At 41.3% G+C, this 27,320-nt stretch overlaps 1 protein-coding gene across 4 annotated transcripts; it reads left to right on the plus strand.

Moving 5' to 3' along the window:
- EEF2K (eukaryotic elongation factor 2 kinase) lies at positions 1–26,649 on the plus strand. 4 transcript variants are annotated; one of them, XM_048321170.1, is made up of 19 exons: positions 1–123; positions 4,078–4,399; positions 6,179–6,229; positions 7,935–8,035; positions 9,585–9,645; positions 10,474–10,511; positions 12,651–12,822; positions 13,950–14,099; positions 15,589–15,721; positions 16,395–16,522; positions 16,957–17,158; positions 17,439–17,491; positions 18,232–18,309; positions 19,116–19,178; positions 20,433–20,567; positions 21,507–21,695; positions 22,068–22,192; positions 22,762–22,940; positions 23,589–26,649. In XM_048321170.1, exons 2-19 carry the CDS (start codon positions 4,157–4,159, stop codon positions 23,696–23,698), a joined length of 2,211 nt encoding a protein of 736 aa, XP_048177127.1. In that variant the 5' UTR covers positions 1–123; positions 4,078–4,156; the 3' UTR covers positions 23,699–26,649. The 4 variants fall into 4 exon arrangements, with proteins under 4 accessions (XP_048177127.1, XP_048177129.1, XP_048177128.1 ...); XM_048321171.1 differs by lacking the exon at positions 1–123 and adding an exon at positions 488–1,050; XM_048321172.1 differs by lacking the exon at positions 6,179–6,229.
- Positions 26,650–27,320: the final 671 nt, after the last annotated feature.

Genomic DNA, 27,320 nt, shown 5'->3' on the forward strand with positions numbered 1-27,320 from the left:
GGCGGCTTCTCCTCCCCCCGCCTGCCTTCTCTCGGCGGGGCGGCAGCTCGGCTGTGGGGGCTGTGAGGGCTGTGAGATCGCTCCGTACCGGGCTGCGCGGTGGAGCGGGGCTCTCCTAAGCCGGTAGGTGCCGTCGCGGTGCGGGGCGTGACCCGGCGGCGGTGGGGAGCTGCCTCAGCGCTGCCCGCGGCGGGAAGGGCGTTTTTAATTGCGGAAAATGATGATCAGTGGGGTGGTTCAGGCTTCTGCGCGGGCCCAAAAATAACCTGGTTTCTGCTATTGGGCAGCAGTGCTGCGCTCGCACCTGAAGATTAGCGTTTCGTCCATTTATGTTTCCGCGGTAGTGCGCATAATTTGGTGCCTACGCTGTTTAAAAGTGCCAAGTGCTGTCTGTGACCGTGGAGCAGCTGCTGTGTGCAGGGCTGACCGCGGCTGAGTCCGCCCTGACAGCTTGGGATTGCTCCAGGACGGCTCGTATTTGGAGAATTCTTCAAATGCCTCAGTACGCATAAAGCACGGGTTTAATTAACAACGTGGGGTACTGAGGAAATGCTTACAAAAAGTCAGTGATAGGTAATTGTGCAGAGTATTTAAAGCCAGTTGAAATGGCAGGTCTATTAATGGCAATGGAAGGCTATTTTCAAGTTATCTTGCAAGTTCCTCTCCTGTCCTTTTCTACCCCCGTGTTTTGGGTACTGTTAACGTAGTGTTTATTTGTGTGTTTGGCAGCAGGGTGGACTTGACTCGGAAGGGCTGTTCTTGTGCCTCACTGCCTGCAGCTCTAAAAGCCATTCGTGTGTTTGAAGCCGTGCTGTGTTTCCTTGCCCAGGGTTTTGTCTCAAGTGCTTCGTACTCTGGGCTGGTGCAGATGAACTCACCCGTTTGCTTCATGAATTTTGCGTCGGTGCTCTCTAACACTTAGACTAATACAGTGGTTGTCCCAGCTGTGCTTGCAGGCAAACGGACTGTGATTTGTGCCATGGTGTTTGCAGTAGTGACACACTCGATGGAACCTGTGTTAAAGGCTTCTCATTAGAAGATCTGTCTTTGGTAAGACAAGGTTTTCAAAGGTAGACAGTGAGTTATCTGTGGGGTTTTTAATCTTGTTTTTTATCACTGCTCTTACCTAGACTCACTAACTTGTTTTCTTGCAGTGTGTGGTGCAGATGAGAATAGACATTTTCTTTTCAGGGGTCGGTTGCGTGTTTGGAAAGCAAAATAGTTCTGTAATGTCCTACAGATCATTAACATAGCTAGTGGGGTTGTTCTGGACAATGTTATGTAGCTTTGTGTCTGTTCATAAGGGTGGTAGTACTTTTTAAGGTGCACAGTCTGTATAGTTGCTTAGGTTAAATTTTGAATCTGTATTTTAAAAGACTGTTAATCTGAGAGATGACTTCTCTCTTTCAAGAAAAAAACTGCTTGTTACTCTTACAGGTATCCTGTTAAATGGCTTTGACTGATGCGGTATTAAACCAAAAGGGATTTAGTATTATACTGGGGAGAGCTGGGTCATGCTTGCTTTAATGCTTCTCTTCAAGAGAAGCTGGGGATTCTGCTGCAAGGCAGTAGTGTTCCCCCGTCCTGTGTTAAAGAGGTGCAGAGGGCCATGTCTGAGCTGAAACAGTGAGTTAGAAGCAACTGGAGATGCTCTGGTTGTCCCTTCTTTTGCTGACTGGAGCATTCCTATCACTCAGCTCTTTGGGATGAATTAAGGCAGATGCTGAGGCCACGGTGGAACCTTGGTCAAGACTCTCACCAAACCCAGCAGTGCTTTGTAACAACAGACTCCTACAAGAAACAAGTCAGGCTTTAACAGCCCTGAGATGTGAATTTTCCCTGCTGTTTATCTGTGTTCACATATTTGCATGTTGTCCTTGCGACTCACCTGCCCCTCCTGGTCATGTGGCTCTTGGGTATAAAGGCAAGAGAAAGAAAAATGCTTGAAACAGGCATGGGAAAAAAATTAATACAGACTAGAGCAGATTTAAGAACTGTATTTTAAATTCTCTGCATTTTGAATCACATAGTACAAGGTTGATTAAAAATGGAATAAATTTTCAAAGTGGGTTGGAGTGGGTAGTTAAAATTACAGGTTGTGTGTGATAATGCAGGCTGGCAGGCTTGGTTCAGTGCAGTCTCACTCTCCTTGTTGCTTAGCCTTAGGAATGCTTCTGTAATGGATATTAAAGATTAAATGATCAAAACACAACAGCAGTAGTAACAGAAATTCCTAGATAGTACAACTTCTGTGCTATAATGCAAAAGCACAGAATATAATCCTTGAGATCAAGCTCAGGCTTTTTTATAAGGCTTTTTATCAAGCAAACTGTGAGGTTTAGAGCAGTGTTTGTGTAGTTCAAGATGTGGTTATTGAATTCTGTTTTAAAGAGCACGTTACGTGAGTATGGCTCTTGGTATATCCACTTCCAAAGTAAACACCACAAGTACTTTGCAAGAAATACGGTTCCAAGAAAAAACAAGAGACTTTTTATAAACACCATTAGCTTTAAATAGAAACTGATGTGTGTAGTGATACTCCATTTACACAAGTCACAGAAATCAGAATGGTTGCAGTCACTGCTGCACAACCTGCAGTCCTGCATTGCTGCTGCTTCTCAAACTGTCCTGAACGCCATGGATCTGCTGGTGTGTGTGACAGCAGGAGCAGAAGGGAGTGCAGGACAGCACTTGGGTGTAATGGGGCTGTCCAGTGCTCTGGTATGTCCTGGAATAGTCACATCCTTGAAGCATCATTGACACTTGCTGTCTGTGTGTGTGACAGGCAGTAGAGTTTCTCCAGCACTCAGTGCACACTGAGTAAGATGATCACGGTAAAAATGGCAGTGGCAACTGAGGACACCTTCCGCTGCCAGGTATGTGCTACTGCCCCTTTCCAGAATCGACAGCTCCTGTGTGGTCTTTCCTGGAAGAGCAGGTTATGTGAGCACTCCAGAGCTGCTCCAGGGCAAAGTGAGGTGAGCTGGCTGAGACCTCCTGCAGCAGTGGTTTTCCAGAGCTGCTGCTGCCTGGTGGGGATGGAGTGCTGGAGTTACCTGTGTTGCTGGCTGAGGTGTGGGAATGCTGCCCCCATCAGAAGAGCAGTAATCAACGAGATAATGTTGCTGGTGAAAGCTGCCACATGTTAAGGCACTGTTTCTGTGGTGACCAGTTTCTTGGTAACTGGGGAGTAAAGTCTGCAACTATGAATACTGCTGTAGGAGTGTATTCATCGTCCTGTTTCGTGGAGAAAGAGGACTCAAAATGCAAAGGGCTGAAGAATAACAGTGAAGCAAAACTGAAAACTTTGGTTTATGGTTGTTCTATTAGGCTAGCTGTGTGAAAATCCTTGATTTTGCTGGTTGGGTGAAGAACTAAACAATGTGACACTTGGAAGCATCTGTTTTAAATTACATCCTGTTGCTCAGCCAGCATCAGGGCCACATTTTGAAAATTCACACTAATCCTCTGTTTTGTACATGCCAGTATTTTCAGAGTATCTGTGTAAACTTCCACCTCTTCCAAGGGCTTTGATCATTCCTCCACCTCATTTTTCTGCAATATGCTACACTTTCAGCAGCCTATTTTCCACTGTGGACTGTTGATTGTATGTGAGCTAAAAGTCAGTTTAAATCTTGTGGATGGTGGAAAATTTTTTTAATAATACTCTCAAATTCATTTGATGCATAATTTGTGAACAATACCCTTGAGAAAAGTTGTCCTGAAAAGATTTGAAAACCTAACTGTGGTGTTCAAGGTAAAACAAGTTTCTAAGACTAATGTTGTGAAACTCAGCATTTCATATAAGGAAGAATAAAAACACTTGGAGGAGGAGATAACCAAGTATAGAATAATGCTAGCTCCTATCTTCTCAGTCCTGTAGCAGTTTAAAACCAGAATGCCTTCTGGAAACCCAGCTCTAGCAGAGGTGTTCAAAACTGCATGTAGGTACTTGAGGATTACTTTTATAGAGCCAGATGCAAATATGTTTCTTTTCTGCCAGTGTGCTGACATCGGTGTCATGCATTATTTTTTCTTTTAATAACAGCCCTTTTCCTTTTTTCCTCCCTCACCCAGCTTCTTCCCCCTGTTTGCATGTGCATTGGAGGAGTGGGTGTTCCAGTCGTTGCAGGAGTTAAACCAACCTCCTGCAAACATGGCAGACGAGGACCTTATTTTTCGTATGGAAGGGATTGATAATGCCAGAACAACTCCAGCGGACTCTGGGAATTATCTTGATGCTGATAGTGATGATGAAGACAGTTATTTTATCTGTCCAATAACTGATGATCCAGTTTCTAACAAGTCTACCAATACCAAAGTAGACAATTATTACAGCAGCTTAGCAAAAACTGAGCAGTACAGTTCAAGCTCTTCTCCCAGAAGCTTTAGCTTTAAGGTAAGTATTGGCTCCAGTCTTCATTAAGGTTTTGGTTTTACTTGGTTGGCATGAGACATTCTCTAACTGCTTCATCTCTTGTAACTAACACTTTTCAATGAAGATGCTCATCTGTTTTTCCAGACCTGCAGTTAATTCCATTAAGCCAATAGTCTGACACTGCCATGGAATTGCTTACTGTCCCTTTCAGTTCAGTGGGAGATCTTCTTCCACTCAATCCAGGAGAACAATTCACTGCCATAAGGATCAAACCATTTACAAGCAGTGCGTTGATTGGGAAATTCAAAAGATAATACACTTGATGTAAGATAAATTGGGGCCTGTCAGAAGATAACTTATTATTAATTTTGCAAGCCTATGATATTTTTAGTTGGGCAAATAAAATCGTAAATTATAGAATTTAATGGTTAGTTTTTATGTTGTAATTCCTTCTTCGGGAGCTTTTGACATGTTGACTTTCATGCTTGGGCATGAAGTGTGACACTGGCAGTAGTTCTTGGCAGCGTACGTGAGCAGTATCTGACCTTTTTGGGATGAGCAGCAGCTACAGCATTGCAGAGAGGTCAGAGGGGCCATAGCTGGTGCTTCCTTGGCAGTGTGTCCTTTTTAACTCAGCTCCCTTCACACAGATCAGGCCAGGCAATGGAACCTCAAGTGACATCCACTCTGTAGCTTAGATACTCTAAATAAACACAGTTTGTGCTAAACTGGCATGTCTCTTAGATTTTGTCTAGACTACAATTTAATGTGGTTTATTAACACATTTCTTCTTATAAATATTAACATTTATTTAATAGATACTCTAAAATCACAGTAATGCCTAATGCATGCTTTATTTGTGAAAAGATTCCAGGGGATTTATTTCAGTCAGATAACATATTGAGTAACACATTGAAAGTGAAGCTGGCTTGTCTGCAGAAAGATTTTTACCAAAGCTAGTGAATAGAAACTTTAAAAGGTGTGTATTCCTAAGGAAGGTGAGGAGCAAAAGCTTAGTATAGAAATGGGACAGATGCTGGTGTATGCTAAGCTAAGCAAGTTAAGACCTGATAGGGAGCTTGGTCTTCATCTGTGTGTACATTTTAACATGTTCTAAACACTTGCCTCTGGGTCTGCAGTGCAATTTCTGAGTCATATGGTCTGAGATAAAACTGATAAGGACTTCAGAAATTGCAATTATTTCCTCCTTCCTAAGCTGTCATTTTGCTTCTGCAGAATGTTTGTGCCTGTGTTTTGGTCTCCACAATGTCTAGTTTAGAACTGTAGCTCCTATGACAGATAAATTGCTTTGTGTGGAGATGTGGAGCAAGCAAGTCTCCATGTCCTGTTTAAGCTGCAGGAATGGTGACTTCCAACATTACGAAGCAGACAGCCAGAACTGATGGCATCCTAAACCCCACAGCCTGGCCTATCAGAGTCTGCCTGTTAGACCCCAGAGCTAAAGAAAGGCAGTGTGGGCCATTGATAATGAAAGGCAGAGCCAGATAGAGAAATTGCTGTTAATTCTGCTTTAAACAGGACTCAGCAATGTTTAATTAGCTAGTTAATAGGCAAGACCCTTTAAATACATGCTTTCCAATAAAAAAAATTACCAACTTACCTCAATAGGTTTGTTCACAGGGGTTCTAAGAATGAACTTAAATTGGAAATATAAACTGAAGAATGGCTTTTTACTGGATTTTTTTTTTTTAAACTAACAAAGAGAACCAAGACTCTTTGTCAATCATTTGTCTTATCACATGTGTTTTCCTGCTTTCATGTCTTTCATGGATCCTTTAGAATGACACACAGCATCGTTCTAAGCATGGCTCTGTGGTTGACCATGGTCGGGTAGGTTAAAAAGAAAATGTCAACACCATGTGTAATAGATGCATTATGATTTTTTTTTGGTTTGGTTTTTTTTTTCCCTTTTATGGACCTTTTTTTTTAATTACTTTATTGTTTGGGAGGACTGATTGCCTCAGCCCATAAAAGTCATCAAGTCAAAACTAAAAGAGGTACTCGTTAAATGGAATAATACCCATCTTGTGTTCTCTACCCTGAAATGTCACTGTATGGCAGCCATATGCCTCCAGCAGGAGAAAAATTGCCCTGTTAGCACCATTTCCATGAAATCCATGTGTTTGTTTGAAGATGAGAGTACTTTGTACAAAGTACCTCAAGAGATCAAGTGCAAGTAATTAACTTATTTAAATTACCATCTAACATGAACATACATCACCTTTTGAAGAGGGAATCTACTCAAGAATGATTTGATACAGCTGATTGACCAAGCAATTGTTGTTGTTGTCTCTCCTTATTCCTTATTTCTGTCATAGGTATTTAAGTATGGAAATTCTCAGGTCCATATAAGCTGTCATTGCATGACCTGAGGCAACTTCATTTTCTTATGAAACATGTAGGAAATCTTTGTCAACATGTCCTTTAAACTAGTTTTCTTTAATGTAGTATTGTTTTAATTTTGTGTTATTATTGTCAGAAAGGGGAGCATTTAAATTGTTTGCAAGGTATGCATAGTTAAAGCTGAAGTTCAAAATAAACATGAACATTTAAAGCTTAGCTGCTTCAAAAACTTCCTTGCTGCTGTTGCTGACACAAGTTCATAGAGTATTTTTTTAATAAAAAAAGACTGATTTAAATTCCTGAGGACAAAAACCAAAAAAATCCCCAAATGTCAAAAGTTACCATTTCTGCACACTTGAAATTCAGTCAGAGGCAGTAATAATACCTCAGAGCTCAGTACTTCTTTACTGGCAGGGTGCAGAGTGCTTTTTCTCCTGCTTACTTTGCAGAAGGCATTTGGCATTTGGCATCACAGGGTCATATCTCCAGTTTTCTTGGAAATATACAATGTAAAGAGAGGGAGAACAAAATGTTAAAAGTAAAGCGTCCAAATTGGCTGGTAGAGAGAGACTGTTTATACTCCAGAAAACTGCTTTGATATTTTACTGTTGACTTGGTGAACATTGAAATAGCTACTTGTCTGGAATTGTTATAATAATCAATTTTTACAGCTTTCTAATTTCTTCATTCTCATGCTGAGCAGAGTCTGGGACCCTTTATCCATATAAATTGTATCATTACTGGACTTTCTTATACTTGTATGCGTGCAAAATCAGCATATGCTGTTAGGTATGAAAAGCTAAAAATCAAAACAGAAAAAGTGAATTAATATCATTTAGGTGTGCCTTATTGCCACTTGCAGGGTGTGTCAGAGATATCTGCAAATTACCACAGGTTTTGTAAATTATATCTGGTATATACTGTGCCAGATTCTATTCTCAGTAACTTTACAGTTGGTGCAAATTGAACTGAAATCTATGCTTTATATATCTGAACTAGTTTAATTATAATTGACACTATAAAAAGGTCATGGTGGTCTTTGGTACTATTTGGTCCCTGCTCTGAGTAGTGCTTTGGGGGCTTGTGTAGTTGCACATCTTCATAGCATTGAGATCCTGATGTGCTCTAGAAAGTGCTGGTTTTGTGAGCTACTGCTGATTATATATAAAGTGCCAGTCTGTAACTTCTTCAGGAAACCTGGAAACATGCTATTGAGAAAGCCAAGCACATGCCTGATCCCTGGGCAGAATTTCATCTGGAGGACGTTGAGACGGAGCACGCCACTCGTTACAGGTCTGTGGGTCTTCTGCTTTGGATGCTGATGTTACATAGAGCTGCTGGTTTGTGCAAGGGCTGTGTTTGTGTCGTGCAGAGTATCTGTAGTTACATGGCTGAAGGCTTTTCATAATGCCCAAAGTGAGTGTGTTTTAACTCAGTCTCCCAGGAATATGTAAATACTGCACATCATCAAAAAAGAAACCTTTCAGCAAACCATGGTCACACTCTTTCTCTCCCACCTAAGCAGTATCTAGGACTTTCACTGTGTAGACAGGAAACAAGGCTGAAAAGTATTTTCTAGTTGGTTTATTGATGCCATAAATTTAATCTAATAAGGAAATGAATCCCAACAAAGAGGCAGCATACTTAGTTTAAGTAGTTTAGGAAAGAAAGCAACAAAGCCCCCTGTGCCTTTCCCAAAATAGCAGTTTCAGTGTTGCTGGTCCATGCGGTATTGCATGTGGCTGGAATTTAAATCCTTATAAAGCCCAGAATAGCTCAGCGTGGTCTACGTGCTAAAAGGCAGTTTGGCCTTGAAACTGGTTTCAGTGCTTTAACACGAGCTTTGCCAAAATATTTACTCTACTGACACAGGTTTCTGGGAGGAAGGGTTAGGGGTTAGAGGCCAGCTAATCAGCACTTAGCATCAGTGTTTGGGGAGGCCTCCCTTCCAATCCCGTACCAGTCATGCAGTGCTGCTCTTCCCCATAGACTGCATCTGTCCCTGGTCAGCCACACAGTCCTGAAATAGTTCACATATTTTAAAATACAAATAAGTGAAAATTTTGGTTTAGGGCTACTCAATACACTACTAAAAAGAGGTGGCTCTGATACTCCTATTTTCATCTTTTTTATCTACTGCAAACTGAGATGATACATAATATATAAGGAGGAATATGGGGTGTCTGCGTGCATGAATTACTCTGTGCGGGCTGGGGGAACCAAGCTGGAAACAATCATGTGTTGATGACTCAGCTGCTGTGGTTCTCAATTTGGCTTTCACTGTGTTGGGAGTTAAAGGGGTGGGGAGAGACCACAGTCGAACTCTTTGTTGTATCACAGGGTTGTGCAGGGACTTGCTCTTCCCTCAGTGCAGTGTTGGGCAGTTCCTGGCCCCACGGCTTCTCACAGCTGGTGCTGCTCACATTCTCCACAGCCCCGAGGCAGGTTTATGCAAGCTCAGGGTTGGGGGAGACAACCTGCTCAGTGTGTAGAACTTGGTGAGTCCCTTTTTGCCCCCCAGCGTGCTGCCCAGGCATCACAGAGGAGGTTTAACTTCAAAGCAGATAAAGTCTGATTTGCAGTGTTACAGAAGTTCAGATTCTGCATTGCAATCTGCTCATTGACAGGAGGCTTCAGTGTCTCTTCAAAGAGTTAAATGTGTTTCTGCTTGCCTGCCCAAAGTGAGGAGGACCAGAGTGTGGTGGGAAGACTAGAAGCTTTTGTGTGGGAGTGGCAGCAGCACTTTCCAGAGTCAGTTACAGATGAGGAAGGACAGGTGCTGGAAATGGGAGGATTTGGGTTCCCTTTGCATTTTTCTGAGACACATCTCCTGATTTTGCAGGTACAATGCAGTTACTGGGGACTGGGTTGAAGATGAAGTCCTTATCAAGATGGCTTCACAAGTAAGATCACGCTGTCCTTCATGTTTACTAGCAGCAAGTTTGTAATTTCCTTTCTGTTCCTGAATAGTGGCAGCAAGATGTTTTCCTCATAGAAGTTTTGAAGTCTCAATGTAGTTCTTTTCTCCTATCTCTTTTTCTTTGTCTCATTCTCTCCAGGATAGAGTAGAAAATGGAGTCAGGCCTTCCCTGTCAGCAACATGAGGCATTTGTTCCATTCCCAGTGATTTCCCTTCCATGTCACCCCTCCCATTTCCTTCTGGCATCGTTTCCCTGCCTGGCAGTAGTCTTAGTATTTTGTGTGCTCCCAAATAATTTCTGCTTTTAGAATGAAAACCAGCTGAATTTTCTGTATGTGAGGGTAGAAGGCACTGTCACTTCCCATTTAAGTCCTGGGGTTGATTGTGTGTTGGGGTCGCCTCGCTCTGTGCTGCTGGCATAGTATTTGGCATCTGGGGAGATGATGCTCTGTTTGGCGCATCCTGAATGGAAGCCTGAAAGCAGAGAGCATGAGGTCTGTGAAGCTTCTTTAGGCAGACACACAGAGCTGACTCCCAACTGGGGAGAGAATTTAAATAACTTATTTGAAAGACATACCATGTCTTCTCCATGGGACATTGGGGGGGAGGTTATCCAAGTGCCTTTTCCCCAGATACCTGCTTGCACTACCAGTGGGTTTTCATTTTTCCTTGAGGAAATATTTTTATAGAGCCTGTTTGAAAACTGCTTTCTGCCCTATGTAAAGGGGAAGTCATGGTTGTGTCTCTTACTGGTTAGAAATTAACTTTGTGGAAATGGCAATGCTGGGTTTTTGTTTCTTCTTTTCCCCAGCCTTTCGGCCGTGGAGCAATGCGAGAGTGTTTCAGAACGTGAGTACCTGCCCACTTCATCTTGTCGGCTTCCCTGCAGTATTTTTTTCTATGGTGACTCTAATTTCACTTAGATGTAGTGGAAATTGTGTGAAGCTCAACTCCTTTCTAAAGGGCATTGCTGAGGGGTTTATTCCTGTTTGTGTGACTCTACCTGCAGGGAGTGGCATTTAGAAAGGGGAATGTTCTCTGAATGTTCTACTTCAACCATCTCTGGGAGGCAAAATATTAATGAATGTGTGGTAACAGCTGCTTTGTTTCTGTGTTCCTTGTGTGCTAAAATACTTTAAAATTTGATATGAGGTCGTAGGTGTGGGCAGCCTGGAGACCAACTTGAGGCCTATAGTTAGGCAGAAAAAAGGAGAAAAAATGTTTGGATGGTTCCGTTCCAACTGGAAAAGCCTCAGCTTGTGAAGAAGGTTATCCTCCTAGAGTTTGCTTTGGATCACGTAAACCAAAATGATGTTCTGAGTAAGGCAGAACTTGAACACTAACAGTTGTGCTGCCCAGAAGGATAAAGTGTGGGGGAAGACAGAGTAGGAACTTTCCTTTCCTTGCAGAGTGTTATCAAATGTTATTGTGGGCATCAGCATCCAGATATAAATTGCTTTGTGCTAAGAGATTACCCCACCCCTTCCACGCTCTGGAAACAAATGTACATGTGTGTGTGTTTGAAACCATTCCCTCTTCTTCCCATATGTGGAATCCAGAGAAATTGCACTTCATGTGTGGTTTCAACTCTGGAAAGATAGATACTCCTGAAAGACAGAAATGGGATGTTTTGAACTTGAGCAAAATGGAAGACAAGTAACCCTTCAGTGCTCCAGTTTGGTGTTGTTTCAGTATCAGTTCACGCTGGTGGCTCTGTTCCTGCAAAGCCAGCTGGATACAGTAGTGAATGAAGCCTAGGAAGTAACAAATCTCAGCCCGCTGACATTGCTTTTAGCTCTTGTTATTTACCAAACTCCCCATTACACAATATTTTGAGGAATGCCATAAACAGAAATTTGTTAGCAGTTTTGCCTTAACCTCTGGTACTAAGAAAGCATAACTTGAATGTCAGCTTCCTACTGCTGGTTTCCCATATGTGTCAGTGGTACATTGATATTTCCCATCTGGAGCTCTCTCCTAGATTTTTGTAACTCTGCTAGTCTTAAATTAAGAAAGTGAGAGCATTAGCTGCCTGTGGCCCAGTGAAACAATGAGAGGGTATTGGCTTCAGAAAAACATGAGCTGGCTTGTTTTATGCAGAGGAGTGTGTTCCTTCAAGAACTGGGAAGTTTGAGAGCTGGCTGAAATTCTTACCTCACTTCCTTGTTCATTCTTTCCAAGGCCTCTGTTGCAATGACTGTGTACCCATCCGTGTAGGAGGACAGACAGCATCAAGTTGTTTGGCCTGTAGAGTGTCCCCTGAACCAAGACCTCTGCACCAGGGTCTTGGCAGGGAGAGGAGAGGAAGGAGAGGGAAGGGTTGAGAGTTTGGGTGCTGCTGCTGATTAAAGCACCTGCTTAATGCATTTGTTGGCAGTCAGCAGATCCTCTCTTATCAAAGTTTTCCTGTGCTACTCACTACCACCCTCCTGCCCCAGCCCCCTTGCTTTGGAGGGATCTGTGGATTAAAGATTTGCACATCAACAAATTGCATCATGAGAACTGTCAGGTGCAATTTTGCTTCTGGGAGCATGTGGGTTACTGAGCAGTAACTGCTATGTGTTGAGAAGCAGCAGATTGCATTTATCCCAGAAGAGGTTTCTCAGTTCATGTTTGAAAGGCCACTCCCCGGTAATTTCTGCAGAAAATAATTGTTGACATTAGAACAGGTTGTTGAGGAGGCACCAACCCTTCATACTCTGGGTTTGAGAGGAGCAGGGAGGGAAAGGAATTGAGAAAAGGAGAAAGTTCAGAGCATGTGTAGCTGCATCTAAACCAAACAGTTTGGCACATCCCAGCCATTCCCAAAGGGTGTTTCATTCTCCCTTGTCCCCTTCCTGTGCTTCACGTTTCAGGTAGAATACCTGGTAAATGACTGAGGGTAATGCTCATCTTGGAACCTGGCTCTATCCATGCAGGCAAAGAAAGGGGAAATATTAAACTAAAATCCTTGGGTTTCCTTTCACTAACGATTGATTTGTCTTTCAGAAAAAAGCTGTCCAACTTCTTACACACTCAGAACTGGAAAGGTGCCTATAATTATGTTGCCAAGCAATACATAGAGAGTGTGAGCAGGGATGTGTATTTTGAGGATGTTCGACTGCAGATGGAAGCAAAACTCTGGGGAGAAGAGTACAACCGGCACAAGCCACCAAAACAGGTGCATTGAAGGATCAAAGCAAAAATGCAGTACTGTGCTTCTGTTGGCTTCATTTCAGACATAATTTGGAGGGAATTACTTGTTCACATTCCATCACATTCAAATTCTTAGATAGATTCTTTTGCCCTACTACGTTTTCTGTTAAATGATAGCTGATTTTCAGTGGAGTAAATACAGAAATTGCTTTATATTTCCAGGACTAGGGGCTGTGTGTTTGTGCATGTCTGACTGTTCTCAGCTGTTGACTGAAAACCAAAATAAAATGATGTTTGTAGTGCTCTCTTTGATGTGTGCCCAGCTGCTTTTGAGATAACCAGAGATGTCACAGAATTTATTGCCAGCAGCAGTCTCAGTAAGCGCTTAACTGTTAGTGCTTCAGGAAGGTAGATGCTTAAATCTTGCACACCTATCCAAATATGTAACTAACAGTGAGTTTTGAGAAGAGCTGGAAACCTGCTGGAAGCCTTAACAATTTTAATGGCCAAAATGAGAGGTTTTGATATGTGGGATATTTATTTGCATTGCCTCACATGTAGGGGTTAGTTAATAACTACCTGTCTCATAACAGCAAGGTGAGTTATACAGTGAAGCACACAGAGGAAATTTACAAATCTAGAATTTTTAAATGCCATATAGGAGAAAATATGCAAGTAGAGTGAGAGTTGTGATGGTTTCTCCTTTAGGAATGTGTATGGGACAGAGGGAGAAGCTAAGGCAGAATACAGAGATAACCTGAACAGTAGATACCTTCAGTCCTTCTCTGAAAAGGCATTTTTTCAAGTTGTGCAGTAGTGACAGTATGTTTTGCTCTCTGGGTGCAGAGCAGACTCTGCTTGCAGAGTACTCTTAAGGTACCCAGAAGATAAAATAGAAAGCCAGCACTTGCTGAGAATTTTTTCAGAGGGATTTGTTGCAGAAGTGAGGTGTTTTGAACTGACTGCTTTTAATTTATGGAATTCCTCCAGTAACTCAAGAAGCACAGTACTCTTCCCCCCAGTTAAACAGAAAGATCTTAGCAATTGTTCAGATTCTTGTGTTGGGAAAGTTTTCGTGGCTGAGGATTCACACGCACTTTGATCCAAAGACAGTATTCTGTTAGTCATTGTTTATCTTCTTTCCCTCCCCAGGTGGATATAGTACAGACCTGTATTATTGAAATGAAGAACAGGCCTGGAAAGCCTCTCTTTCATCTGGAACATTACATTGAGGGCAAATACATCAAATACAACTCAAATTCTGGATTTGTGCGAGACGACAACATTCGTCTAACTCCGCAAGTGAGGCTTTGTTTAACGGTTTCCATAGAGTGCTGCAGGGAATTTCTGGGCTCTCTCCAGAGGTCTTGCATGACTGCCAAGAAAGGAAACTGCAGGCTCTGCAGTACAATGCCAGATTAATTTCTCTATTTGCAGTTTGTCTGCCCCTTACTTGGGGCCTGCTCTTTGAAGCGCTGAGTGCTTCTTTCTTGCATTTCAGTTGATTACAGTTGAGTTGAACAGGGTTAATACTCTTTGGAAACCTTAAGCCCTTTAATTATAACTGCAGGCATCAAAATATTTCAAACTTTCTTCAAATCGAGGCAGTGAGATCTCTCATGTAGTATGTACTGAATAGTCTTTCGGTGCCTCATGTAATGCACAAGACGTGGCTGGTATCCAATGCATGTAAATATATCTAGTCCATTAGCATATAAAAATGTTGGTTTTTCCAGCTGCAGCCTCTCAATAGCTGAATCTGAGATTGCATATAGAAATACAAGTACAGATTTGAAGTGATTCTTGAATCTTGTGAAATAAATTTAAAATACTGTCGAAAAATGCAAAGTGGTCAATGTAATGAAGGTATTTTACTGAGCCTTGAGAGTTCTGTTCTTTACATTTTTTCCACTATTTTTAAGGTATTTATCATGATGCTTAATGTAAGCAGAGAATTTATGTTCTGGGCTGTTGTCTGTGCACTGAATCAGTGCTGTGCTTTCACAGGTTGGGAACAAAATGTTCTGTGGTATTTGCTGCAGTTAAAATGTTTGTCTATCACCACCAGTCACCTCCCCCAAGCCTGGCAACACTTTTTTGGAGGCCTTCCCAGAAGATTCCTAATATCTCAGCTTTATGCTGAAGAGAAGGGCTTTTTATACCTGATTCTTGAAATGTGTTTTTTGGAGAGCACAAATGTATAATTCATTGTCTGATACACAAATGTAGACACAGAGCAGTCACTCAGGGGAGCTCTCAGAGGGGAAGAAGAATTTGTGGGGATGCTCACATTTATTTATGGGGTTTTTTTCCAAGATGTGGCAGAGCTAAGGCTTGTTGGCAGAAGGAAGCAGTGTCCCAGAGATGCAGAGCTTGCAGATTCACAGGCACAGCCCGAATGTTTATACAGAAGTTACTCTGCACTGGCTTCAGAGCCCACTGTTGTTCCCTCTGCTAGCCAGCTCCCCACTACCTAAGGTGAAGACTCTAGTGAAAAGCAATCTCCAGTACAAAAATGAGGAATTAAGCAATCTTCTTTACCCTGCCTGTGCCCACTGCTGCTTTTCACCCTGCCTTTTTTAGCCTATCTGTGAGTTGGAGCAGGTTGGAGAGACACGATACTACATGCTTTTAGTCTCTCTTGCTTCTTTCATCATGATGTTTGTACCAGTTTTATTTCACTGATAGGGTTATCAGACTTCTTTTCCCATTTATAACAGGTGAATATATGTTGCTGTTTCCAGTAGATCCAGGGAGAGTGTTCTCAGACATCTTCTATGGTTCTTTCCAGGCCTTCAGTCACTTCACCTTTGAGCGCTCAGGACACCAACTCATTGTTGTTGATATCCAGGGAGTTGGAGATCTTTACACAGACCCTCAGATCCATACAGAGAGTGGTACAGATTTTGGAGATGGCAACCTAGGTAAAATCAATTATTCTGTTTCACGTACTAAGGGGTGCTTCTTTTTATTTCCCAGCTCTGCTGAGTAGCCACTCATTTCTGAGGGTCTTGCAAGCAGCTGGGGAAGTTCTGTTGTGAGGAGTCCTGTACAGCTCAGCTGTCATATAAGGGCAGACTTAAAATGAGAGCTGATCTTGGCTCATGTCTCCTGGCTTACTCCTAAACAAGAAATGTAATTAAGTAGTTTCTACAATGTGAGAGCAGTAATCATGGCCTTTGATTTCCTTGTCACGTTGCAGGAATGGATACAGCTGAGTGCAGAGAGATAGGCACCATGTATTTTTGAAGTTCCAAGTGTCTATATATGAAGTTGTTCATAGGACACTGCAGGTTTTGTAAGCAGGATCAAATTTAGGCACATACCTCAGCAATGCAGCCAAATTAGGTTTTTATTATGTCCTGTTCATACATAGCTTTTCAAGATTTTTCAGACTCTCTTTAACTCTCTTGTGCAGAGAGTGGAAAGCTCTTACAGGTGTTGAAATGGAAGTAGGTTAGGCTGTGTGCTACAAAGCATTTCTCTCTCTCTTTCTCTGGACTTTTTAGAAAAAGCTTTTGGAATTTTTGCTTTTGGTAAGTAAATCATAATAAAAATTTGATTAAACCCTTTCTTCACCTTTTTTTAATGCCTTAGGTGTTCGAGGTATGGCCTTGTTCTTTCATTCTCATTTCTGCAACAAGATCTGCAAAAGCATGGGGCTTGCACCATTTGATCTTTCATCCAAAGAGAAAGATGCCTTGGATTATAATAAAAAATTGCTTGTAAGTGCTTGATGAAAAAGTGTAATTAAGCTGTAGCTTTAATTAATAGGGAACCTTGTAACACAGTGTATGCTTGGGACCAAGGAGATCTTTGAATGCTGAAATAATTTATTAAGTTTTGGATCTCACAAACCTGATTTGATGCTTGTTGCAAATTGATCTCAGTTTCAGCTAATTTTGGTGGGAATGGGACTTGATGAAACACTTTGAATGAAATTCAGTCCTAAACAAAACTCTCTCTGACAGTAAAAATGTCAGGGCTTGATATTTTATTGCAGAGTAGAACTTTTCAAAGCAAATACTTCACTATACATGTGCATATTTATACCCTCTCTTTCGTAGAGGACTCCTAATAAACATCCACATCGGCTTGTGTAGCATGCTTGGGATACACAGAAGGATTATTCACAGGACTTTCTTGTTGATTTGCCAAGGAATCCGCTCAGACGATTCTCCGTGGCACAGAGGAGAAATGCGGCAGCAGCCGGGTGAGGACGGTGTCCGGGAGTCGGCCCCCTCTGCTCTTCCGCCTGTCTGAGAACTCCGGGGATGAAAGCATGAGTGATGTGGCATTTGACTCCCTGCCCTGCTCTCCCTCCTCGGCAACCCCTCACAGCCACAAGGTGGACGTGCTCAGTGAGTGAGCCTCATCCATCACCTCGGGGGGCGGTTCTGAACAGTGGGCTTGTCTTACTTCGGTTTTGTCTTAACTTTGTTCTTAGCCACAACAAGCATTGATTTAGTCCAGAACGGTTGTTTTTGGTGCTCCTCTTTGAGCAGAAATAACACTGAAAGTACTTCTATGTAGATAATTAATGTACAGATGCCTCTGTGAAAAAAACCAGCAATAATATGATGATATCTAGAGCTTTTTTGTCAATCATGTTATCCTTATAACAGCAAATATTTCTCCTAGACTGGCCTGTGTTCAATGAAGTGGATAACTTGGATCAGCTTGACAACAAAAGGGTGAGTGTCTTTCCAACAGAAAATGAGGTTGCAGTTGCCTAATGAAATGTGTCTTTATAGGATTTCCCAAAGGTTTTGTTCAATAAAAGCACATAAAGATGCTCTGCCTATTTTTACTCTTGCAGATCATGTTACCTTTGTGCATTTGCTGTTTCTAGTAAAGGAAGAACATTTTATTTTAATATTTTAGTATTCATTATTTTGCCACCAGAAATTTATTTGCATCTGGTGTATTTTAACAGGTACTTAAAGCATGTACCTGTTCCCCTGCTTTCATGTTGTGTCTTGGGCACTTGTGCCAACTACTGTGGCATGAAAGCTAAAGAATCCCTATGGATGAGGTCTCTGCAAGTACTGGTACCATGGGATGTTAGAGAACCTTGCCTGAGGAGATGCAGGAAGTTTGCAATGGGCATTTTCCAGTGCTGGGCCTTAGTGCCAGGGGCTGTCAGTTACTGATTTTCCACTGAAGATTGAAAACTGTATTTAGTGGATTCTTGATTTGATAAAATGTGCAAGTCGTTGGTTTTTTTAATGTATGTAAGGGAGAAGACAATCTTAGATGGTGCTTTCTGTATAATGTCTTGCTCCTTCTGGCAGAGGTAGCACAATCATTTTCATCCAGTATAACCATCCAGTATTTTTCATTGAAGCAGCAAAAGGTTTGCTCTGTGAGAAGTGTCAAGCCAAGGTCCTTACAAAGTGTGATGCTAATGCTGTTCTGTTCTTGTCTTCTGTAGGATTTTGAAAATGGTGGAGACAGCGGATATCCCAGTGAAAAGAGAAGTGAGACAGAAGATCTGGATCATAGAGAGAGGGTAAGAACCTGACTGGTATAGCAGAGTTGGGCCTGTTCATGCTTAAACTGTTTCTGTAGAAGAATCTTGTTTTTTGTCCTTCCTGATCTAGATCTGATCCTGATCTAGACTTTGAAAACAGAGGAAACAAAGAAATTCCCTGATGCTGAAAATTACTTATTCATATTGGGAATGACAGTCCTACAGGAAGAAATGATTTGTAATGAGTAGCTTAATTTCAAATATCATATTTGATTACATGTTGTTGCGTGGGTTTTTTAAGTATTGTGTATTGCATTTGGGAGGTATAGCCATCTTCTTGTCATATGGAATCCATGAATATGATCTGCTTTCAGACTCGTTTACCCTCTTTGCTTTATATAGCTTCAAACATTACAGAACTTAACGTTGTTGTCAGGTAATAATATGGAACTTTAGAATTCCTGTGGGTTACTTGGTTACTCCTCCAAAATACACATTTTTAAATAAATGCTATTTGACCTGGAGTTCTTAACAAGATACTTAATTAGAAGACAGGAAAGAGAATATTGCTTCCAAAGATACTACTCCTTTTGTCATCTCCTTTTGGCAAGGTATTTGTCATGGCATCTCCAGTTTACAGGATTAAAGCCCATGTGTGCCAAGTTCCTGATCATTTTGATATGTTTCTTAGAATATTGTGATATCAGTGCAAGAAGAGGATCCAGTGGAAACCATTTTGGTCGTTGTCACTATTAATTCTGCAGGATGGGGATAGTGTAGAGGGGTGAACCTGGAACACATCAGTTGCTGCAGATTGAATGATGCAAATCTTTACATTAACATAGGGCCATTCAAACAACAACCGGAGGCAGGAGTCTGATGAAGACAGTTTGGGAAGCTCTGCAAGGGTAAATAAAGCAGAAATGTTCACAGTATGAGTTTGCTGCTCTGCTTGTCCTTTGTTCCACTTATCTGCCACCTAACCGCATCACTAAACCAGATGTCAGTTTCCCTTCCTTTTCAGCTACAGAAAATGTTTATTAATATCAACTTACCTCTCTGTTATTTCCTTTTATGTTTCGTCTTTATTTGCTCATTCAAGAAGTACTGTGAAACGAATTGTCACCTCTGTAGCTGATCTCTGTCATAAATCAGTGATTATGCATGGGTTTCTCACTTAAAAACATAAATTTTAGTTCTATGGATTCTTTTTCTGCCTAACTAAATTGTATTTCCTTTTTGCGCGTCATTTTTGGAATTACATCCTATGTGTGATTATATGATTTCTTAAAAACATGCAGTGTTTGAAATAGATACACAGTGCAGAGAAGCACTGTCACCTGAGTTAGGAAAGACCAGACCTTGAATGTTTTTACAAGATATAACTTCTGTGATAATTGGTCTTTGGTTTAACTTAAACATATAACTGCTATGAAAGGAAATTAAAAGCAGAGCTTTGACAACAATTAATAATTAATTTAGATACAATTTTCAGAATTTCCTTTTAATTATTATATATTCCTGTTTCAGAAAATTGAAACAGCTTTAACAGACTGAAGTTCTGTGCCAGTAACCTTTCCTGCTGTGTTTCCCCTGTGTACGTGCAAAGGCCTTAATTATGATAGGATTGTGTTCAGCTGTTTCCCATTGACCTCTTATGTTGAAAACTTTCTTCTCGTTTGGGTTGCTCCTCCTGAGAAATGCCAACACATGTATCTGCCTGTCATTGTCTGCATTGTTACATGTCGTTTTCCTAGAGTTCTAGAATGCAAGCTGCATTTTAAGTGTTGTTAACTGAAATTCTGGACAGAAAAGTGTGGGTTTCATTTTTTTTGTGCATGGGTGACTTCAGTGCTTAGTGTGACTATTCAGTTCCTTATTTTTGTAAGTAACTTTTTCTGATTCAGAACTTTAAGATGATTCTTTACTTCACTGTAAAGTGATGATGTTCAGATTAGAAATAGAGGGGTTTACTCCATTTATTTAATGAACAATAATAACCATTTATTCAGCTACTAATAGGACTTTTGAAAGCTGTGTTTTAAAATACAGTATTTACTACCAAGTAACAATATTAATGGAGGCTTTGATTCCTGGGTGGTAATCCATATGGATGGGAATTTTAATTTTGAATATAAATAACCATATATTTCATATTTCAGATCAGTGTGGAGAAATGGAATCTCTACAACTCTTCCAGAGTCCACATCCACAGACCGTCCTGTGTTGCCCAAGAAATTCAGAGGCTCAATGCACTAGAACTTGAAAAGAAAATTGGGAAGTCAGTCCTTGGGAAGGTAGGATGGGCCTATTGATACTGTTTTATCCAACAAGAAGCATCTTGTATTTATTACTTACATAGAGTTGTTGCCCTGCATGCGTTTATTTGTGCAGGTGAAAATAACACATCCATAGCTTTGTGTCACCTACCCATGTTGTATAAGGGACATCTGAGTTCAGGAACCCGTGAATTCCATCTGCTTTTGGCCTTGCAATGTCTGGGCTCCTTTGGGAAGAACCCTGCTGTTGTTAGTCTGCCTTTCCAGAGGCATCACACAGGGAAGATACAGTGGGATGGATATGGTGTGCCTGCTCCACATACATCGCACATAGGCAAAGCTGAGCTCCTGAAAACTGGTAGCATGGACTGACTCTTTTTACTCCAGACTTTTCCAGATAATGCAAATGTGAATTAAGTTTGGGTTTATGTATGGTCTTAAGCCCATACCTAAAACGTCTTTCTGAACGTCCTGGGAGCCTTAGGTGTTCTCAAACCTTTTGGTGTGGGAAGAAACCTGTTTTTCACAGAATCATTTAAGTTGGAAAAGATCTCTAAGATCAGCGTCTAGCCTCTGACTGATCACCACCTTGTCAACCAGACATGTTCAGTTGTTTCTTGAGCACCTCCAGGATCAATGATTCCACCACTTTCCTGGGCAGTCCATTCCAGTATTTAACAACCCTTTCAATGAAGAAATTCTTCCTGATGTCCAACCTGAATGTCCCCTGGTGCAGCTTGAGGCTATCTCCTTTCATCTTGTCACTAGCTGCTTGGGAGAAGATGCTGAGCCCCGTCTTGCTAGAACCTCCTTTTATATAATTGTAGAGAGTGATAAGATTTCCCCTGAGCCTCCTCTTACTCCAGGACATACCTCTAAGACCTGGTAAAGTGTGGGCAGAGGGGTTTTGAAGGATCCCTCCATGATCCTGTGTCTGTCCTGTGCAATTGTGTCCAGGTTCACCTGGCCATGGTTCGCTATCATGAAGCCGGGCGCTTCTGTGAGAAGGACAAGGAGTGGGATCGGGAGTCGGCCCTGTTCCACCTGGAGCACGCCGCAGACTGCGGGGAGCTGGAAGCCATCGTTGGCTTAGGACTCATGTGCTCTCAGCTGCCACATCACATTCTTTCCGAGGTCACTCTGGAGGTACGGAAAATGCCAAAAAGCAGAATTGTAATCCATTGGAAAAATAACATAGGAATAGCAGGAAAGGGAGACAAAGCAAAAACCATAGTTAGGTGTTCTGTAGCCTCTTCAGAAAAAATAATTACTTTGTGATTTGGACAAAACAGCAAAACGTGCCGCCTCTTTCTGGTTTTGCCAGTAAATTACTGCATGCCTTTGGGAAGCTTTTGAAGCCACCTTTACTATTCAGCTGCTTTATTTCTTGTGGCTGTGCCAGTTTCTCAGACATACTAAATACTTGCTGACTTTGAGAAGCTGCATTTAATGTTAGAAGGATGAAGGGGTGGTTTTACTTAGAAATAAGCATTTTAAAGGTTTTGTTTCCTTTACTAGGACACAAAGGAGAACAGAAATAAAGGATTTAATTACTTGCTGAGAGCAGCAGAAGCTGGAGACCGGCCTTCCATGATTTTGGTAGCAAGAGCATATGATACAGGTGTAAATCTCGGTGCAGACAGGTACTGTGCATGGCTAAATTAACTTGGTGGTACTTCACTGAGGCAGGGCTGGGGCAACGATTTTTCTGCTTTTTTATTTTAGCATGTCCTTGTTATTTACCTGGGTTTTCTGTTTTGCACAACAGTGAAACTATAAATTTTATCACCGTCAACAATAAACTTTTAATTGAAGTTCACTGAGCATTCTCAGTATGAAAATAACTGATTTTAATGTATTTATGAAACAAGATTCTGCAACTTCAGGGTTTTTTCTAAATCAGTTACTTTCACAAATGTAAATGCCAGACCAAAACCATACAGCTGGTAATGAGGCTCAGACTCTGGAGCTCAGCAAAACACTTCAGTCTAATACTTTCTCCTCTGTAATTCCTGCATAACGTGACCCCAGCCTCATTTTGCTGTAGTGATCTAATGCTGCAGTGCAGTTAGTGAGTCTTCATGAGAACATTTGCTTTCTTGGAGAGCATCAAAGCTCTGAGAAGCCGGTACAAAATTGGATGCTGAATCTCCAATGCAAAGTACATTTGTTTCCTAAGGGAACCATCTTCCAAATTCTTTTTGTACTTCAGGGCCCAGGACTGGAAGGAGGCACTGCACTGGTACAATGCTGCGCTGAACATGACCGACTATGATGAGGGAGGTGAATATGATGGCACTCAGGATGAGCCCCGATATCTGCTCCTGGCCAGGGAAGCAGAGATGTTAATGATGGGAGGGTTCAACCTGGATAAGGATCCACAGAGATCAGGTGTGGCCTCATTTTGTTTCTGTTACCTATAATCCTGCTTTTTCTTCCCTTCTCCCCCAGCATGTACCCCAAAAATAGATTTCTTGCTTCAGCTGTTACAAAACACAGAGAGGGTCAGTACCTTCAGATTTAATGATGCTGGGTGTAACAAGGCTGGTAACAGTGAAAGAAGAGATCTTGGCAGTGACAGGGTAGTGGGTGGTGCCAGGTCCAATCTGTGGTACACTGAGTCACTGCCAGGCAACCTTCACTCCCTCCGAGGCTGCTCTTCGGGTCACTCTCCTGAGCTGCAGGTTGGTGCTTGTAGTTTGAGTTACACCCATTGACTCCCAGGCCCTACACAACATTCTCTTAGTTGCTGTGTAACCTACATCCTAGATGTCTGTCTTGGGGGGCTCTTACAGGCTGGTCCTATTTCCCATCCTTCCAAATATATTGAGGAGCCATCAGCAGCCACTTGTATCACTTTCAACTTGAAGAGCAGAAGCCAGATTCCCAGCTGGTGTAACTCTGACACTATTAGAACACACCCATACATCCGGTCCTGCAGTTTGACCTCAGTTTCTCCTTTTGTCCTTTATTTGCTTCAGGCTAAAGCCATGTTCTTTCTTTACTCTGTCAACATAACTGGTACTGTTTCCTCTCTAGGTGAGCTTTACACAGAAGCAGCAGAAGCAGCCATGGAAGCCATGAAGGGCAGACTGGCAAATCAGTACTACGAAAAAGCAGAAGAGGCTTGGGCAGTGATGGAAGAATGACACTGAAATTAAGCAGTTCTTGTATATAATTTTTTAATACACTTGCTGCATTTGCAGCTAAAAAGATGTATTTTTATGTGATGTTACCAGTTTCTTTCTTTCGTATTTTAGTTTTATAATTTTTTGAGGGTAGAAATCTAAGTGTAAGTAGTATGTAGGGTGCCACAGCATACTTCTGTTTGTGTTTTAAAGCTGTAGTGCTGACACACTTGGACCTTTTGTACATTTTTACTGTTAGAACTAAGGGGTCTCTTTTTTTGACAAAAGAAAATGAGGCCTTCTTGTTTAGGTTTTAGACATCCTGTTTTTTACACAGCAAATGATCAGTTTACATTTTTCTTCTCCTCTCCACATACAGAAAAACATTTTCCTAAATTCTCAGCATTTCTTCATCATTTTTGGTGTATCTCACCAAATTTGCACATGAATGTAAATTTTCAGTTTATGGATGCAGCTACTGATGTTAGTAAGTAGTCCCATTCTGTTTTGCTGACATTGTTGGACACTGTTATTCTCAAATGAATTTCAGATGGAATCCTTAGTTTGGGCAGGGGGAGGGAAGATGATTCTGATTGGCAGTGAGGATGTTCAGGGTGGAATGTTTTATTCATTATCAGCATTGCATATTATACCATTAGAAAATCACTCATGTTCCTGATGAGGTGAGGCATGCAGCTACCTCTCTCAGTTTCACATTTTGCACCATATAAAAGTTTAGTTGGATAAAATTCTACTGACCTTATATTTGTCTAGTGATGGACAGTAGCAAGATTTGTAATATATGGGTAATTTGAAGTTATTTTTACAGTGTCATCTCAAATCTCAGTGAAGCTAGATCATCTCACTTAAAATGAGAACACATTTTCCACCATTTCCAGATGTGTGTTTGAAGAGGGTAGGAGATGTTGATTCACCTATTTCTGTGTACAGATAACAATTTACATGGTTTAAGTATATTTTTAAATGGTGTTTTATCTGTAAATGGTTTCAAATGCCATTTAGAGAAGAATTGCTAGTTAGAAAGGGAGAACAGTATTATCCCCAAACATTTGAATTTGTGTCCTCTTTGCCTAATCCTGACTAGTGAGGGGAGGACAAATACCTGGTGGTGGTTGAATTATCATTGTATAGAGATAAGTTTCTTCCGAATCCAGTCTTTTATTCCAAAGCTGCTGTGCCATCTATATGGATAGTACAGAAGCTGTTCCTGGTCCTTGGTTGTGGTTAACAGGCATTTTGCAGGAGATTTAAGATGGAAGCTTCTGCTTCCTTGGCCTTGCTGTCTCCTGAGGTGTAAATTGATGTGCACAAGGGGCAGCCCCTGTGAAGTGCTGAATGACCTGTAATGCTCACCACTTCAGCCAGGCTCTTAAAAGCAGGCTTAAAGCTAAGCAGGCTGAGAGATGATGCAGATTGATTAGGATTTCTCACATGCATAGCCAAGGAATATTAATTTCTTGTAAAATGCAGAAATTGTTCAGGGAACAGAAGTCAGTTCTCCCTTTCCTGTGCAAGTTCCTGTCACTGGGATCAAATTGTGCTCCCATTTTCTCTTTTTTATGGCAAGTGGATCTTGAATTACTGCTTAGACAGTATCCAAGGATGATGTCAATAACAACTGCCACTGTCTGAAAGGGGTGATCTCCTGGTGGTTAAGGGAGTGAGATGGGAGGATTTGAATCCTTTCTAGGAGAGAAGGGAAAGTAATCCTCAGTGTTGTGCTTCTGGCTGGTGCTGTAACTACCAGGCAGTTGTAGCTGTGAGCAGCCTTGCAGCACATGGCAACATCATCTAGCTGTACATTGCAGGGGTTGTGGGAAAGTAGTGCCCACGGCCTGTTTTGTTTTGAGAGTGAAGACCAAGGTCTTCACCCATTAATGGGGGAAGGTCTCATTTCTACATCTCAGTTGGTCTTGGGTAGTGAGGTACTAAAATGGCCAGATGTTTGGACCTAGTACTTTCTGTTCCTAATATGCTGAAATAGAACCAGAGAACTGCAATTCAGATGAACTATCCAAAGTTCTGCTTTAGATGCCTAAAACCTCTCTGGGATGTGGCTTTTTTTTTTTTTTCTATTTCAGTTCATAGCATTAAGATATCAGCTGTCAGTGAAAGGTGAAGCCACTCCCCTCTAAAGACAGTTGAATAGTCTGTTTTGTGCAGAACCTATACAGTGTAGGGACTATAGCAAACTTAGACAAAAGGATTTGTTTCCCTCATAAGGTGTTGATGCCAAATCTTTGAGATTTTCCTTGAGAAGGAAGCATGTGTGACAACACCACTAACCATGTAGGGAGGAGATTGAAAGTGCCTGTCCAAAATGTGCATGCAGAGGATGTAGAGTGTAATAATTGACACTTTTTGGTGTAGTCTAATTTGCTAAATTCAGTAGTTGCTAAAGTTGCTGTCAGCTCTGTGTAGATCTGGTATGTAAATGTGCACACAACTCAGTGCAAAAATTATTATGATTAATTCTTTGTTTGCAAATACTGCTTTTTAGTGATGAAGACTACCTTCTGTCCTAAGGTGTATCATATGATTTAGCCATACAGTAAATGGGACTGTCAATAATATGAAAATGGAAATTGTTTACAGAAATATTCACAACTTATTCTGTGACATTCTTTTGAAGGGAAAAACTGTATATTTTAAAGACTTTTGCAATGATACTGCTATATGCTGTATTTTTAATCTATTCACAATGAATAAACAAAAATCTGTATTTTTAAAAAATGTGAAAATGAATCTGAGGCTCAGCCTGCCAGAACTTACCCGGGTTCAGTGTTTCCAGATGTCAGTGGGAATATTGCTTGGGTAAGGACAGTGAGATGGAAGCCTTTGTTTGTATGTCAGACAAGCAAATACTGCTTGCCTGCATCACTTAGTCCTCTCATTCACTTTGTCTGGGTTCATTCTGGCTAGTCAATAAAATGGTTCTTTTTGTCACTTTCCTCAGAGTTTTACTCATTGCTTGTGGGTGTTTGGTTTTGTTGTTTTGTTTTTTTTTTCTTTACAGATTGCCAAAAATTCAATCCTACTATTGCAAGCTTCCAGAAATCCTCTCTGTTATTTGTATTATTCCATTCCTGATTTCATCCCCTTTCAACAGTCAGAAGTAACTAACTGGGAGGAAATTATTAGATGTGTAGCAACAAAATCTGTTTTCCTCCAGAAAAACAAAATGGTTGATGTACTCTCTGATTTGCATTTGATTACACACGTGGTGCCTGTACCTAATGGAGGATAAAATGTAAGAGCTGGAGGGCTCATTTGCAGGGTGCTGCAGAGGCCTCCCTATGCCTTTAGCTTTTGTTTAGTCCTGAGAATGGGCTGGAAATTCCTGGGCTCTGTGATTTGAGGTGGGAGAGGTTTTTGTCCTGGCTACAATATTTGATGATAAACTGTCATCTTGCTATGATTTATTTCCTTTTCTGTTCAAGAATAATCTGTTTGATACAGGCCCTTTCAAACTGTTACAAAGGGAGCTCTTCCTGTTGCTTTTTTATTGCTTTATTTAGACAGGTGGAACTTCTTACACCTGTGTAGTTTAAACAATGTGAAATTACCCCCTAGCAAAGGCACTGTGAAATAGCAGAATTTCCTAACAAAAAAGCACCACGTG

Source organism: Corvus hawaiiensis, chromosome 16 (assembly GCF_020740725.1).
Source record: "Corvus hawaiiensis isolate bCorHaw1 chromosome 16, bCorHaw1.pri.cur, whole genome shotgun sequence".
Lineage (NCBI taxonomy): Eukaryota > Metazoa > Chordata > Aves > Passeriformes > Corvidae > Corvus > Corvus hawaiiensis.

Excerpts from the sequence above, each read along its gene's own strand:
- EEF2K (XM_048321170.1), top strand. The coding sequence starts at position 4,157 with ATGGCAGACGAGGACCTTATTTTTCGTATGGAAGGGATTGATAATGCC. Across the intron at positions 14,100-15,588 it reads ACATTCGTCTAACTCCGCAA|GCCTTCAGTCACTTCACCTT; the intron begins GTGAGGCTTTGT and ends GGTTCTTTCCAG. Across the intron at positions 15,722-16,394 it reads TTTTGGAGATGGCAACCTAG|GTGTTCGAGGTATGGCCTTG; the intron begins GTAAAATCAATT and ends TTAATGCCTTAG.